The sequence below is a fragment of the Diospyros lotus genome, chromosome 6, assembly GCF_014633365.1.
Source record: "Diospyros lotus cultivar Yz01 chromosome 6, ASM1463336v1, whole genome shotgun sequence".
Taxonomy (NCBI): Eukaryota; Viridiplantae; Streptophyta; class Magnoliopsida; order Ericales; family Ebenaceae; genus Diospyros; species Diospyros lotus.
This window is the reverse complement of record NC_068343.1, coordinates 33325927-33342833: the sequence shown is the minus strand read 5'-3', so window position 1 is coordinate 33342833 and position 16907 is coordinate 33325927. Positions and strand designations below refer to the sequence as shown.

General features: G+C 32.2%; 2 protein-coding genes across 2 annotated transcripts; both read right to left on the bottom strand.

The window, feature by feature from the left end:
- Positions 1-750: 750 nt before the first annotated feature.
- On the bottom strand, positions 751-13343 carry LOC127803560 (disease resistance-like protein DSC1). Its single transcript, XM_052339868.1, has 4 exons — positions 13125-13343; positions 12478-12753; positions 11278-12369; positions 751-1469 (listed from the first exon to the last, which is right to left on the bottom strand). Exons 1-4 carry the CDS (start codon positions 13206-13208, stop codon positions 873-875), a joined length of 2049 nt encoding a protein of 682 aa, XP_052195828.1. The 5' UTR covers positions 13209-13343; the 3' UTR covers positions 751-872.
- LOC127803562 (disease resistance protein RUN1-like) lies at positions 2679-16474 on the bottom strand. The gene is made up of 3 exons (XM_052339869.1): positions 15715-16474; positions 3405-4515; positions 2679-3002 (listed from the first exon to the last, which is right to left on the bottom strand). Exons 1-3 carry the CDS (start codon positions 16230-16232, stop codon positions 2745-2747), a joined length of 1887 nt encoding a protein of 628 aa, XP_052195829.1. The 5' UTR covers positions 16233-16474; the 3' UTR covers positions 2679-2744.
- Positions 16475-16907: the final 433 nt, after the last annotated feature.

The window sequence follows — 16907 nt, the reverse complement described above, 5'->3', positions numbered from 1 at the left end:
TGAAAACAAAAAAGAAATGTGAGTAAGAGAGATGGTGTACCTCAATTAGGAGGTACACCATCACTGGGCGAGAGATCAAATCAAATTAAAAATTTTTGCCTCCAGGGCCAATTCAAGGGCTTGGCGGCCCACGCAATTACTAATTGAGGGGCTTCCTAAAAACTAATTTTTCTTATTTTTTTAAAATACAAAAAACATTTATTAATTTTTTATATTTTAATTTAAAAAATAAATTTTTTTATTGACAATATGATTAAATTACTTAATTTTTTTGACATAATTAAAAATAAATAAAATTTTATTAATTTTAATTTTAAAAAACTTAAAATTACAGTAACAAGTAATATTCTATAAATTATGTATGTATTTAGAAACAAATTTATATTTTTATAAAATTTAATATTTTATTTCTATAGTTATAATTTTTTTAAAACTTTTAATTTTTAAAATAAATCTAAATTATCAATATAAAAAAAATATCATGTTTTAAAAAACTTTTAAGATTTAAATTTTTTTTCCAAATTATCAAGTAATTTTAAATTTTCTACATTATAAAGAAAACTAAAATTATTTTAAAAAAATAACATAAATAATTAAATATCTAAAATAATTAATTTTAAAAAATTGTCCAATGTTTCAATTTCAACAGTGTAATTTGAATATCTTCCCTTATAGAGAATAGTTAGAAAGCTATAAGACAAAAAAGTAAAAAAAAAAAAAAAAAAAGGTAAAGTCATATAATTATTCAGTCACAACTCACAAGTCACATCTTTTATAATAATGAAATAAAAGTGAAGCTAAAGCTGAAGGTGAAGGCGGCCAACTGATTTCGAAGGCCCCACCCTTTTCGGGACCCTAAGCATAAGCCTATGCTAATCCTCATCCAGTAGCGCATTAGTCCACATGTAATTGATCCCAGCTTTTATTCTAGGATAAGAATCTCCTTTCAACATAACTGAATTTCGTATATTTTGACTTTCTGATAGTTCAAACTGAGAGTCATTCAATTGGATCCAATTAATTACAGTCATAGCAACTTCAATTAATTGACCCTCCTCCTCATCTATCATTTCAACAGCGCATTTTACTGGGACAACCATTTCAGGACGATTACTTGTAAAATAAAACATCATCCCAGTCCAAGTTTTCATACGATTCACCGTCACGCCACCAAATCTCCTGTAGGTCATAAAAAGGTGATCTGACCCAAAATGCCACTTGTCAGTCCAGTACCCACGGATATGGTCTACAACATCGTTGCGTATCCCATAACGTTCCACATAGACTTGGGCATTAATTGGAGCCTTTGCTTCAAAAACAACACATACAACAAAACCCTCGAGTCTTTGACACCAATCTGGCATCAGCTGGAATCGAATATAATGCCCCATATTATTTTGATAGTTGAAATATTTTGGAATCTCTCTTCCAGGAAAAATAATAGTGTAGTGCGAGAGATGAGCGATGTTCTGCAGCTACCACAAATAAAGACATGAGAGAGAGAGAGAGAGAGAGAGAGATTAAGACGGACCTTAGGAAGATTTCTGATAAGTTGAATGTGAAGGTCGGGCTGATTCTCTGCTAGCATATGGCAATTCATTAACAAGATGCGCCTCCACAAGCACCTATCGTCCCACCCAATGCGTATAAATAGATCTGTAACTATTTCTAATGATGTGCATCCACGTGCATCAATGGAATTGATACTTGTCGGGAGATAGGGAAACGTTTTAAGCATCTTGCAATCCTTCAAGTCAAGATTAGAAAGACGCGGAAGATAACCAATGCTTGCTGGCAAACCAATAATGTTGCTACCACTAAGGTCTAAAGAACTCAACGAGAATAAGGAGCTTAGGTCATCTGGGAGAAATCCTTTTGAGAAGTTGCAGTTTCTGAGATCTAGCCTGTGCAATGAGCATAAGCCTGATAGAGGAGGTAGCTCAAAACCCATGGAATCTTGACGTTCTTTTGGAATTAGAAATGACGAGAACAGTGAATTCCATGGTGTTGATGTTACTCCTCCCTTGCATCCCCTAAATGACAAAACCCTAAGTTCATTCATGTGTGCAATCGAGGATGGTGGTTGCTTAATAGCAGTAAAATCAGCACGAAGTAGCTGCAATCTCTGCAATTTTCCTAGGTTCTCGGGCAACTTGCTAAGTTTTGAGCAGCCAGAAATAGTCAAACGTTCAAGAAGCTTCAACTCACAAATGCCACTTGGAAGACTTGTAAGTTCTTTGCAATCCTGCAGACTAATACATAGAAGATTGTTGAGATGTTCAACTGGCAGTTCCTTTACACAAGTCCCATCCAAATCAAGATAAATTAAGCATTCCGTAGCCGCTAAGACTTCAGAAACATTTTGGAGTTTTGAGCAACCAGAAAGATAAAGTCGTTCAAGGGATTTAAGCCAACAGCCCGTAGGAAGAACCTTAAGATATTTGCAGCTCCTCAAATTTAAGAACATAATCCTTTTGATGGCTTTAATGGATGGGTCGATCTCAACCAAGTTCATACAACCTTGAAGACTCAAATTATTAAGATTTGTTACCCATGTAAAATCTAGAATCTTGGTTATGCATGGTGAATAACTGAGATCAACGTATTTCAACTTGTTTAAGTACTGCCATAGATATCAATAGACAAAGTTTATTAGAATAAATAGTAACGCAAGCATATATAGTAAAAAAAAAAAAAAAAAGCAATAGGATTTATTTTGCTCATACCATTCTTCCATTCCAAGGTTACTTCAAGCAGCTCCTCAACATTTTTAGTATGACAAGATTGTCCGGTAGAAAATTTGATGGCAGATATTTTAAAGGGTATCCATCCCAATCAAGAAGGCATAAATCATTAGAGAGGTAGCTGAGACCATTAGGAAGTTGAACATTACTAAGCTTGAGCAGTCGCAATTTGTTCATCTCTGAAAACGCATCAGGACTTAAGGATATCTCTTTTGTTTCACAAGAATACAAAACTATGGCCTCTATTGTTGCTGTCCCCTAACAAATAAGCGATAAAAATAAGAAATCGAATCTTAACGAAAGGAAATGCTACTTTTATCCTTAAAACAAACAAAGTGAATGCAGTGCAAAATTATCTATTTGAATATGTTCCATTTTATTGGGAGCAAAAAATAATATTATACAACTTTAAGATATATATTTCTATGTACTAATTTAAGTTTTGAGATGACATGATGATTCATAATTTAACCGGCAAAGATTTTGTTGGTCCAATTACATAATAAAGTTTGGCCAAGCATGCATGAGAAGATATTGTTGAGAGTAAAAACAAAATTATAAAAAATAAAGATACCCCTCACTAGACAAACCTAGGCTTTTAGATGAGAAGATAATTGACAAATTCAAAACACATTCTCAAATGAGAGCACTTGCACTTACAGTTTTTTTTGTGAGTGTATCGTAGATGTCTTTGTACTTCCACAACCTGCTTCTTTTACCGGGCTCTTTTGAGAATTCTTCATTAACAATATGGCATCCCATTTTTTGTATTAGATCATGCATACCTATCTGATTGTGTGTTATTGTTACAAGTGCCTTGTCTTCAAGAACACTTATTCCAATATCAGCATGGAAACCACAGGCATTCAGTACATCTATTGCATAGTCTTTGCTCTTTCCTTTAAAGAAGCATGCAATGTCAAGAAAAATTTCCTTCTCTTCATGGTCCAGTTCGTCATAGCTTAATTTGAGCACTTCCTGAATTTTTGCATTGGGCTGTTGCCTTAATCTATCAACTGCACTTCGCCATTCAATTATGCTTCTGCCAAAGAGAAAAGAGCCCAAAACTCGAAGAGCTAATGGAACTCCTCCAGCGTAATGAATTACACTGTTTGTGAGTCCCTCATAACCCTGCGTTGGTTGGTTTTTTCTAAATGCTTTACAACAAAATAACTCTAAAGCATCTTCGTGATTTAGTTCCTCGATATTAAACACATGATTCACTTTCACTTCAAATATTTTAAGTAAATGGGAGTTTCTTGTTGTTATTATAATCCGACTTCCTAAACCAAACCAATCAAGATTACCAAAAAGTGCTTCCAGTTGATCTTGCTGGTCCACATCGTCAAGGACTATAAGAACCCTCTTACACCGTGCCCTATTCTTTATCATACTACGCCCTTGATCAAGATTTCTTATTTTTATCTCACTGTCTGGGACCGAGAAGATATCAGAAAGAAGAGATTTTTGCAATGATTCCAAGCCATGCTTCTCAGCAGCTTCTCTGACATTTGGAAGGTAGCAACTGGCATGAAACCGAGAACGAATTTGGTAATAGACAGCCTTGGCAATAGTAGTCTTTCCAATACCACCCATTCCACATAGCCCTACTATACGTGGATCATCCAAACCCAATCCCATTTCTAATAGTGACATCACTTTTTCTATACGAGGATACAATCCAACAACATCTTCAAGAACGCTTGAACCATCATCTCCCAGTCTTTTTAGAATATGAATGGCAATGTTTCGAACAAGCTTTGCTTCAGGCCTGCCCATTAGATGAGTTTAAGAACACAAAAGACAGATCATAATCAAGATATACTCATTTATCTTTCACCTCAGTGCCTGCCTCCTTTAATATAATGCCCGTAACCACAAAATATATGATTATATTTTCATCAAAATTTACATGAGAGGCATTGTGGCTAGGTGACCCAGAAACATATTTTGTATGAGAAAATATGTACCTAGACATAATCCAATTCTTTTGGTTCAATTCTATCTTTCTTTAAGGTGAATGAGAGAATTAAAAATGCAGCAGAAATAACACATTATAATCAATTAATATCCATGAAAAGTCCAACTACCAGCAATTACAAAAGAACTATCAAATTAAAAATGCTAAATCAAAAGGGACTCACTCCTCTGTTGGGGAATTGAGGCCAAAAAGCCTCAATAACCACCACCTGGTATTTAGGGGGCCAAACCAAAAGATCCCTTTATAATTGAATTTCACTTGGATATTACCAAATCCAATATGGTAATAAGCTAAATTCATTAAATAATATAACTATTTTGACAATTTTGAATTAAAATTTAAGTATTTTAACATGGAATTAAACACGATAACATATGTTGCGATTCTATTTATTTATATTATCTTATAAGTATAATATATAAAATATTATATATACAAATACAGAGTTAATAATATTTAAAAAAATGTTTTGAGTTTGAGTTGTTAATAATACCCGTCTTTTTCTGAATCCCACCCAGAAATGTTGGCCGCTTCCATCAGAGCATCCCTCCATATCTGCACCTTCTGCTTCTCCTCTTCGCTGGAATCTCGCTCGTGTTTGGCGAATGCTTCTCCAACGCTCCCTCTTTGTTTCCGTAAATCCGAGGGATTTACTTTATAGAACACTGGCAAAATGGTGAGTGCCCTTGTGTTTTGGCATTCGAGGATCTTAACGAGTTCCTCCAAGCACCACTTGGAAGAAGCGTAGTCCTTGGAGAAAACAACCACAACAAACCTAGAGTCTTCGATGGCTTTCAGGAGTGTCGGAGAAATTGATTCACCTTGCTCGAGCTTGAGGTCATCCTTGAACGTGAAAATGCCAACCTGATGCAGAGCCGAATAGAGATGGTCAACGAAGTTGTTGCGGGTGTCTTCGCCTCTAAAGCTCAAGAAGACATCGTAAATCCGAAAACTAGACCCAGGAGAGAGAGAAGCTCTGTCCTGTAATTGGGTGCTGGTGGAAGCCATTGTTTAGGTGCTCGAAAAACAACAGAGGCCAAGAGGACAGGAGTTGAGTGAATGTAAAATGTGTTCAATGTACCCTGTCTGCCCTTGGGGTCCGTGAATGTGTATTTATAAACGGACTTCACGGACGCGTTGCGTTGTGTTGCGTGCAATGTGCGGTAGGGTGTGAAATAATGTTTGAATTAATAATTACAAATAAATATTCATATATCATCCATCCTTCAGGTTCAGGCTCTCACTTTGATGGTTTTTTCTTCCCTGTTTCCTAATTATACTTACTAGTACTACTACTACTCCTACTCTACACAAATTAAGTCTCGAGCAAATGGGCCATCGCTCGCTCGCTCGCTATAATTAGACTTAGATGAATGTAAAATGTGCATCTTTATTTTGTGAATTGGGTGATTAGCGGAGCTCTCAGAGGTTTAGAAATGCTTTGACTAATTCATGTGCTTTATTTATTTATTTTTTTAAAAAAGACCCGTTTCTATTATTAATTAAATTACAATAAAATAAAAAATTAAAAAAAAAAAGATATTGCTAGTTAAAAACCTTTGATAACGAGTTTCAATCATTGAAATCAATTAACGACTACTTAACTTGAAGACGACAAGTTTTTGTGTGTGCACGTAGAAAAATAATAAATAAAAAGACCAACCAACTTATTTGAAATTGACAAATTCATAGGATTCTTCATCGTCATCTTCTTCTCTTATTTCATCTTCTCTCCTTGTATCAAAATCAATCACTACCGTTTGATATCTCATTAATTGTTTCTATACCCATTGACAATAAACTCGCAAAACTTATTTAACAATGGGTTTTAGGAATCTTTCGTAGGTAAATAAAAGGTTATAAACATTCATCATTTTTTAAATTTTTTATTATTGTGATTATTTTAACTTACTTAATATTTAATTAAAATAATATAAAAATATTATTTTATATTATTTTTATAAAAAATTCCATTCAAAGTATATTTGAATTAATTACAATAAATTTATAGATATTAATACATGTAAATACACAATTTTATAAATTACAATCCTATTCTTTTTACCAAACAAAAATTCACGTCAATAGATTAAATATGATGATTTAAAATTTTCTTAATATCTAATTACAACCAATTAATAACTCAAATTCTTTCATCTAATAAAATTATAAAAAAATAATTTTCTTTACAAATACAATCATATATAGTCATGGCGGTTTCTCTTTTTCGATACAACACCTTGCTTCCGTTCAATCAACCCAAACTCATAATAGTCGATTTGTTGGATACTTGCACATGGATCTCGCCATTCTTTGTCATTCTCATATACCATTTCAATAGCGCATTTTATTGGGACAAACATTTCAGGACGACTACTCATAAAATAAAAGAATATATCAGTTCAAGTTTTCAAATGATTCACCTCCACCTCGCCATTAAATGTCACGTAGTGCAGAAAAAAGTGATCTGATCCAAAATGGAACCTGTTAATCTCAACATCATTGCATAGCATTCTCCTCATCAGCTGTATTGTATGATGAATCAATTGGAGCCTTTGCTTCCAAAACAACACATACAATAAAATTTCTGAGCCTTTGATACGAATCTAGCATCAGCTGGATTTTTCTGATAAGTTCAGCGTGAAGGCCGAGCTGATTCTTTGCTAGTGTATGACAATTAATTAAAAATGTTGGCATCAGCTGTATTGTTTCTTTCTCCAATTCTCCTCATCCTTCTTCTTCTCTTCTCTTCTCTTGTATCTTTCCCTCATCTTTACCTAACGTACGCTTCCAATATGGAAATCTCCACTATGAAAATCTCCTCGAAATTTCATTCAAAATGTTTTAATTAATTACAATAAATTTATAAATATTAATACATGTAAATAAATAAATTTGTAAATTACAATCATGTTCTACCACGAAAGTATCAACGCGGTAGCAGCAATGCGCCCTGCCCTTGCAGTTCCAACATGGTTGTGGTGCGTGCAATTAATGTGCGCTATGAATGTTTACATTATGGAAATAAGGAAATGGCCATATATATAGATAGTGGAAGCCATGACCCTTCCACTTTATATGGAAATCTCCTGGAAATTCCATTCAAAGTATATTTGAATTAATTACAATAAATTTATAAATATTTATACATGCAAATACATAATTTTATAAATTACAATCCTATTCTTTTTACCAAACAAAAACTCACTATCAATAGATTAAATGTGACGATCCAGAATTCCGTCAATATCTAATTACTATCGGTTAATAACTCAAATATATAGACTGGAATATTATTTCATAATTATATAAAAATAAAAATAAATTAATTATAAATACACATTTTAGGAATATTTTCTAACATAACAAAGAATCAATCAATCAAATATAACAAATTACAATATCTGAGCTCTTAACTACAACTCACATCCAAAGATCTTCTCGGTCGGGATTGTCTTATACACATAGCCATCTAGAACCGACACACCAAATGATCCAACCATGACATTAACTCCTACACCTGGAATGATGTTAAAAACAAGATGAGTCACAAAACTGATCAATGAGCATAATAGGTAAAATAATGGTAAGATTGGGAATAAATCTCTCACCGAGAATACGCCCCACAAAATACAATGCTGTAAATGATAAGATTAGACACGTAATTACTAAGTATGTGAGTTTATTGTACCATGACTCTTTGCTTGGTTGGAATGTTAGGTGACGAAAGAATTGTATTACACAGTAATCGTCAAGTGTAATAGTCTCATTTGAAATTAAATTTTATTACCTTCTATATTGTGTTGGATTGTTGCTACACGCTTCTTAATATCTTTCAAATCGTCACCAATATCTTTTATATCTATTCTCTTAAATATAGATCTTCTTACTGTCAAGTAACTCATGAGGTCCAAATTTTAAGGATGGTTAAGAAATTGAAAAATTAAAGTTCAAATGTCATAAGAATTGAATTAAGCTGAATTTTTAGTTAAGTAGAAATTTTGTTTTGATCTTCCTCATCTAGTTTTTGTTTGTTTTTTTATTGCTAATATTTTGTAGTTAACTAATATTGTGACCATAAGAAATAAACAAATGTATATGATATAATAAACTAATATATGGGGGTTGATATTTAATAGATAGTCATAATTCAACATTTTAGTAAACTTTTTAAGATTTTTAATAAAATATGAATGTAATTTGTAGTTAATATGGTGGGAGATGCTTTTTTAACTCCTTTTATTGATAATATAAAAAATTATTAGAAACATTTAATGCAATGCCCCATAACTAGTTGATGTGGTGAGCTGGTGGACACTTCCTTGGGTTTACTTAATAAGATCTCACTTGTTAATGTAAATTTAATATCTTTTCATTGATAAATAATAAATATACTCTATATAATAGCATAACACTAATTTTGTTTTTTCACTTGTATAGATTGCTCTACGCATTTCTCAATATCTTTCAAATCGTCATCAACATCTTTTAAATCTATACTCCTAAATATGAATATAGATTTTCGTGCTATCAAGTAACTCATGAGATCCAAACCTTAGGGATGGATAAGAAATTGAAAATTTAAAATTCAAATGTCATACGAATTCAATTAAGCTGGATTTTTAGTTAAGTAAAAATTTGTTTTGATCTTTTACATCTAATTTTTTTTTTATTGCTAATATTTTTTTGTTAACTGATATTGTGACCATAAGAAATAAATAAATGTATATGATGTAATAACTAATATTAGGGGTCTGATATTATAAAAAATTGACTAACAAATATTAATAAGAGTTAAAAGATCATTGAACAATTTTTTTTTAGTGAATTTTTTAAGATTTTTAGTAAAATGTGATCCCATGTAATAAAATATGAAAGTAATTTGTAGTTAATATGGTGGGAGATGCTTTTTTAACTCCTTTCATTGATAATATAAAAATTATTAGAAACATTTAATGCAATGCCCCATAACTAGTAGTTGATATAACTCATAAATTCACACTGGGCGAGAGCTCAAATCAAATTAAAATTTTCTGCCTCCAGGGCCAACTCTAGGGCTTGGCGGCCCACGCAATTACTAATTTAGGGGCTTTCTAAAAAATATTAAAAATTAATTTTTCTTATTTTTTTAAAAATACAAAAATCATTAATTAATTTTTTATATTTTAATTTAAAAAATAATTTTTTTGACATAATTAAAAAAAATAAAATTTAACTAATTTTAATTTTAAAAAACTTAAAATTACAAGAATAATTAATAATATTCTATAATTATGCATGTATTTAAAAACAAATTTATACTTTTTATAAAATTTAATATTATTTTTATTTCTATAGTTATAATTTTTTAAAAATTTTAATTTTAAAAATAAATTTAAACTATCAATATAAAAAACATATCATGTTTTAAAAAACTTTTAAGATTTATATTTCTTTTTTAAATTATCATCATCAAGTAATGTTAAATTTTTTACATTATAAAGAAAATAAAAATTATTTTCATAAATTTTAATTTGTTCAAATCTATTTTAAAAAACTAACATAAATAATTAAATATGTAAAATAATTAATTTTAAAAAATTGTCCAATGTTTCAATTTCAACAGTATAATTTGAATTTCTTCCCTTATAAAGAATAGTTAGAAAGCTAAAAGAAAAAAGTAAAACAAAAAAAAGGTAAAGTCATTTAATTATTCAGTCACAACTCACAAGTCACATCTTTTATAATAATGAAATAAAAGTAGAGCTAAAGCTGAAGGTGAAGGCGGCCAACTGATTTCGAAGGCCCCACCCTTTATGGGACCCTACGCATAAGCCTACGCATATTCCACCTCCAATCGATCCGTAATTCTTTTGAAGTATAAGAATCTCGTTTCAACAGAACTGAATTTCGTATATTTTGAATTTCTGATAGTTCAAACTGAGAGTAGTCATTCAATTGGATGACAGCTCCTTTCAGTCCTTTAGAGTTTGACTGTTCTCTTATATCTGTCTCGTTGTAGTCACAGTCATAGCAACTTCTCTTTCTCTTGCATCCAATTAATTGACCCTCCTCCTCATCTATCATTTCAACAGTAAAATCCACCTTATCTATCATTTCAACGGCGCATTTTATTGGGACAAACATTTCAGGATGACTACTTGTAAAATAAAACATCATCCCAGTCCAAGTTTTCAAACGATTCACCGTGCCATCAAATTTCTTGTAGGTCATAAAAAAGTGATCTGACCCAAAATGTAACTTGTCACTTCTTAACAATGTGGCAAAGTCTACAACATCATTGCGTATCCCATAACATTCCACATAGACTTCAGCATCAATTGGAGCCTTTGCTTCAAAAATAACACATACAATAAAACCCCCGAGTCTTTGACACCAATCTGGCATCAGTTGGAATCGAATATAATGCCCCATATTATTTTGATAGCTGAAATACTTCGGAATCTCTCTTCCAGGAAAAACAATAGTGCAGCCCCAGTAATAAGCGATGTTCTGCAGCTACCACAAATAAAGACATGAGAGAGAGAGAGAGAGAGAGAGAGAGAGACGGACCTTAATAAGATTTCTGATAAGTTGAATGTGAAGGTCGGGCTGATTCTTTGCTAGCGTATGGCAATTAATTAAAATGATGGACCTACTGAACCGACAATTATCCCACCTATTGCCCCACCTAAGATCTGTAAATATTTCTAATGATGTGCATCCACTTGCATCAATGAAAGAGATACTTATCGGGAGATAGGGCAACGTTTTAAGCTTCTTGCAATCCTTCAACATAAGATTAGAAAGACGCAGATGATAACCAATGCTTGCTGGCAAACCAATAATGTTGCTACCACTAAGGTATAAAAATTCCAACGAGGATAAGGAGCCTAGGTCATCTGGGAGAAATCCTTTTGAGAAGTTGCAGTTTCCAAGATCTAGCTTGCACAATGAGCGTAAGCTTGATAGAGGAGGTAGCTCAAAACCCATGGGATCTTGACGTTCTTTTGGAATTAGAAATGACGAGAACAGTGAATTCCATGGTGTTGATGTTACTCCTCCCTTGCATCCCCTAAATGACAAAACCCTAAGTCTCTTCATGTGTGCAATCGAGGATGGTGGTTGCTTAATAGCAGTAAAATCAGCATGAAGTTTATGCAGTCTCTGCAATCCTCCTAGGTTCTCGGGCAACTTGCTAAGTTTTGAGCAGCCAGAAACAATCAAATTTTCAAGAAGCTTCAACCCACAAATGCCACTTGGAAGACTTGTAAGTTCTTTGCAATCCTGCAGACTAATATATCGAAGATTGCTGAGATGTTCAATTGGCAGTTCCCTTACACAAGTCCCTTTCAAATCAAGACTAATTAAGCATTCCGTAAACTTTAAAACTTCAAAAACATTTTGGAGTTTTGAGCAACCAGAAAGATAAAGTCGTTCAAGAGATTTAAGCCAACAACCCGGAGGAAGAACCTTAAGATTTTTGCAGTTCTTCAAATTTAAGTACATAATCCTTTTGATGGCTACAATGGATGGGCCGATCTCAACCAAATTCATACAATCTCCAAGCGTCAATTCCTTAAGATTTGTTACCCGTGTAAAATCTAGGATCTTGGTTATGCATGGCGAATAACTGAGGTCAACATATTTCAACTTGTTTAGGCACTGCCATAGATAACAATAGACAAAATTTATTAAAATAAATGAGATTTCAGTAACGCAAGCATATATAGTAAAAAAAAAAAAAAACAATAGGATTTATTTTGCTCATACCATTCTTCCATTCCAAGGTTGTTTCACGCAGCTTCTCAACATTTTTAGTATGACAAGTCTGTCCGATAGAAAATTTGATGGCAGGTATTTTAAAAGGTATCCATCCCAATCAAGAAGGCATAAATCATTAGAGAGGTAGTTGAGACCATTAGGAAGCTGAACATTACTAAGCATGAGCAGTCGCAATTTGTTCATCTTTGAAAACGCATCAAGACTTAAGGATATCTCTTTTGTTTCACGAGAATCCAAAACTATGGCTTCTACTGCTTCTGTCCCCTAACAAACAAGCAGTAAAAATAAGAAATCGAATCTTAACGAAAGGAAACGCTACTTTTATCCTTAAAACAAACAAAGTGAATGCTGTGCAAAATTATCTATTTGAATATGTTTCATTCTATTGGGAGCAAAAAATAATATTATACAAGTTCAAGATATATATTTCTATGACATGATGATTCATAATTTAAGAGGCAAAGATTTTGTTGGTCCAATTACATAATAAAGTTTGGTCAAGCATGCATGAGAAGATATTGTTGAGAGTAAAAACAAAAATATAAAAAATAAAAATACCACAAACCTAGGCTCTTAGATGAGAAGATAATTGACCAATTCAAAACACATTCTCAAATGAGAGCACTTGCACTTACAGTTTTTTTTGTGAGTGTATCGTAAATGTCTTTGTACTTCCACAACCTGCTTCTTTTACCGGGCTCCTTTTGGGAATTCTTCATTAACAATATGGCGTCCCATTTCTTGTATCAGATCATGCATACTTATATGATTATGTGTTATTGTTACAAGTGTCTTGTCTTCAAGAACTCTTATTCCAATATCCGCATGGAAACCACAAGCATCCAATACATCTATTGCATAGTCTTTGCTCTTCCCTTTAAAGAAGCATGCAATGTCAAGAAAAATTTCCTGCTCTTCATCGTCCAGTCCGTCATAGCTTAATTTGAGCACTCCCTGAATTTCTGCATTGGGCTGTTCGCTTAATTTATCAATTGCACTTTGCCATTCAATTATGCTTCTGCCAAAGAGAAAAGAGCCCAAAACTCGGAGAGCTAATGGAACTCCTCCAGCGTAACGAACTACACTGTTTGTGAGTCCCTCATAACCCTGTGTTGGTTGGTTTTTTCTAAATGCTTTACAACAAAATAGCTCTAAAGCTTCTTCGTAATTTAGTTGCTCGACATTATACACATGATTCACTTCAAGTATTTCAAGTAAATGAGAGTTTCTTGTTGTTAGTATAATCCGGCTACCTGAACCAAACCAATCAAGCTTACCAAAAAGTGCATCCAGTTGATCTACCCGGTCCACATCGTCAAGGACTACAAGAACCCTCATACACCGTACCCTGTTCATTATCATGCTATGACCTTGATAAAGATTTCTTATTTTTATATCACTGTCTGAGACTGAGAAGATATCAAAAAGAAGAGTTCTTTGCAATGACTCCAAGCCATGCTTCCCATTAGCAGCTTCTCTGATATTCGAAAGGTAGCAACTGGCATCAAACCGAGAACGAATTTGGTGATAGACAGCCTGGGCAATAGTAGTCTTTCCAATACCACCCATTCCACATATCCCTACTATACGTGGATCATCCAAATTCCAATCCCATTTCTAATAGTGACATCACTTTTTCTATACGATGATACAATCCAACAACATCTTCAAGAACGCTTGAACCATTATCTCCCAGTCTTTTTAGAATATGAATGGCAATGTTTCGGACAAGCTTTGCTTCAGGCCTGCCCATTAGATGAGTTTAAGAACACAAAAGACACATCATAGTTAAGATATTGTCATTTATCTTTCATCTCAGTGCCTCCTAAAATATAATGCTCGTAACCACAAAATATATGATTATATTTTCATCAAAATTTACACGAAAGACATCGTATCTAGGTAACCCAGAAATATATTGATAGAGAAAATATGTACCTAGACATAATCTAATTCTTTTGGTTCAATTTTATCTTTATTTTTAGTGTTCTTTCTTTAAGGTGTCTGAGATAATTATAATGAATTAATATCCATGAAACATAATCTAATTCTTTTGGTTCAATTTTATCTTTATTTTTAGTGTTCTTTCTTTAAGGTGTCTGAGATAATTATAATGAATTAATATCCATGAAAAGTTTAATTACCAGCAGTAACAAAAGAATTATCAAATTATAAATGCTAAATTAGAAGGGACTCACTCACTGACTCCTCTATTGGGGAATTGAGGCCAAACCTTGAAGCCTTAATAACAACCACCTAGTATTTAGGAAGGGGGCCAAACGCAAAAGACCCATTTATAATTGAATTTTAGTTGGATATTACCAAATCCAATATGGTATTAAGCTAAATTCATTAAATAATATAACTATTTTGACAATTTTTGAATTAAAAATTAACTATTTTAACAAGGAATTAAACACGATGACATATGTTATGACTCTATTTATTTATATTATCTTATAAGTATAATATATAAAATATTATATATACAAATACAGAGTTATTAATATTAAAAAAAAATGTTTGAGTTTGAGTTGTTAAGATTGCATTCTCTTTGCATTTTCAATTTTCAGTTTTAAATTTTAAATTTATTTTTAGATTTCTATTTTGATATTTTATTTTTAGAAAACTAAAAACATGCTCTTTTTATCATTTTAAAAAATTATTTCTTAAAATAGAAAATTAAAAAATGCATTTATTTTAAAATTTTGAGAAAAAATATCTTATGATATTTTATTCAATGAATTTTATCATTAAATGATAAAATTAACTTTTTTAAAAAAAATACTATTAAAATAAAATAATAAATTTAATTTATAAATTACTCACATTTGAGTGATAATTTATATTAAATATTATTATACATAATATGTGTAATATACTTAATAATATATTATATGTTATTCTATATTTTTAATTATAATATAGATATATTGTATTTTTTAAATTTTAAATAAATATATAATTTTATTTTTAAAATTTAAGAATAATTTTTTTTCTTTTTGTCATTTTTTTTCCTTTTCTTTTTTATAACCAAAATATGAAAAATAGATTGTGTTTTCTATATTTTGGACTTAGAGATTATTTTATCTGAAAACAACTAACTTTTGAGATTTTTTATAAATATTTTTTTTGTTTTTGAAATTATATTTTTAAAAATGACAAAATAAACGTAGTTTTATTATTTTAAAAAATTAAAAACTAAAAATGACAATCTAATATTACCCATCTTTTTCTGAATCCCACCCAGAAATGTTGGCCGCTTCCATTAGAGCATTTCTCCATCTCTGCACCTTCTGCTTCTCCTTCTCTTTGCTAGAATCTCCCTCGTGTTTGGCAAATGCTTCTCCAACGCTCCCTCTTTGTTTCCGTAAATCCGAGGGATCTACTTTATAAAATACTGGCAAAACAGTGAGTCCCCTCGTCTTCTGGCACTCGAGAATTTTTACGAGTTCCTCCAAGCACCACTTGGAAGAAGCATAGTTCTCGGAGAAAACAACCACGGCAAACCTCGACTCTTCAATGGCTTTCAAGAGTGTCGGAGAAATTGATTCACCTCTCTCGAGCTTGAGGTCATCCTTAAATGTAAAAATAACCTTCTGATGCAGAGCTGAATAGAGATGATCAACAAAGCCGTTGCGGGTGTCTTCGCCTCTAAAATTTAAGAAGACGTCATATTTCCAGAAACTAGATCCAGGAGGGAGAAAAGCTCCTTCCTGCAGTTGGGTGCTGGTGGAAGCCATTGTTCACTTGCTCGGAAAACAATCCCTCTGCGTATCGGAAAACAATCCCTCTGCGTATCGTTAAATCTATGCGAACCAACAGAGGCCGCCAAGAGGACAGCAGTTCAGTGAATGTAAATGTATTTAATGGATCACGAAAGTATAAACGCGCCCGTCGGGTTCGACCGCGTTGTGGACTAAAAATAAATAAATAAATGGTATTGGCGGTGGGCCCTGCCCTTCGGGCTCTCGCATGGGTTTTTTTCTTCCGTGTTTCCTTATACTTACTAGTACTACTACTACTCTACACAAAGTCTCGAGCAAATGGGCCATCGTTCACTATCATTATTAGATGAATGAATACACAGACACACCCTCCTCGATCTTTTGAGCTGTCAGCGATTGCCGTTCCATGTGCGCTATGAATGATTACATTATGGAAATAAATGGCCATAGATCGTGGAAGCGAATACCATTCCACTATGGAAATCTCCTCCAAACTCTATTTAAAATATTTAAATTAATTACAATAAGTTTATAATACATGTAAATAGATAAATTTATAAATTACAATCATATTCTTTTTACCAAACAAAAATTCACTAATTAAATATAAAAAAATTACTAATTAAATTTTAGGAGCTTTTTAAAAAATATAATTTTTTTAATTTTTTTACTAATTAAATTTTTTATATT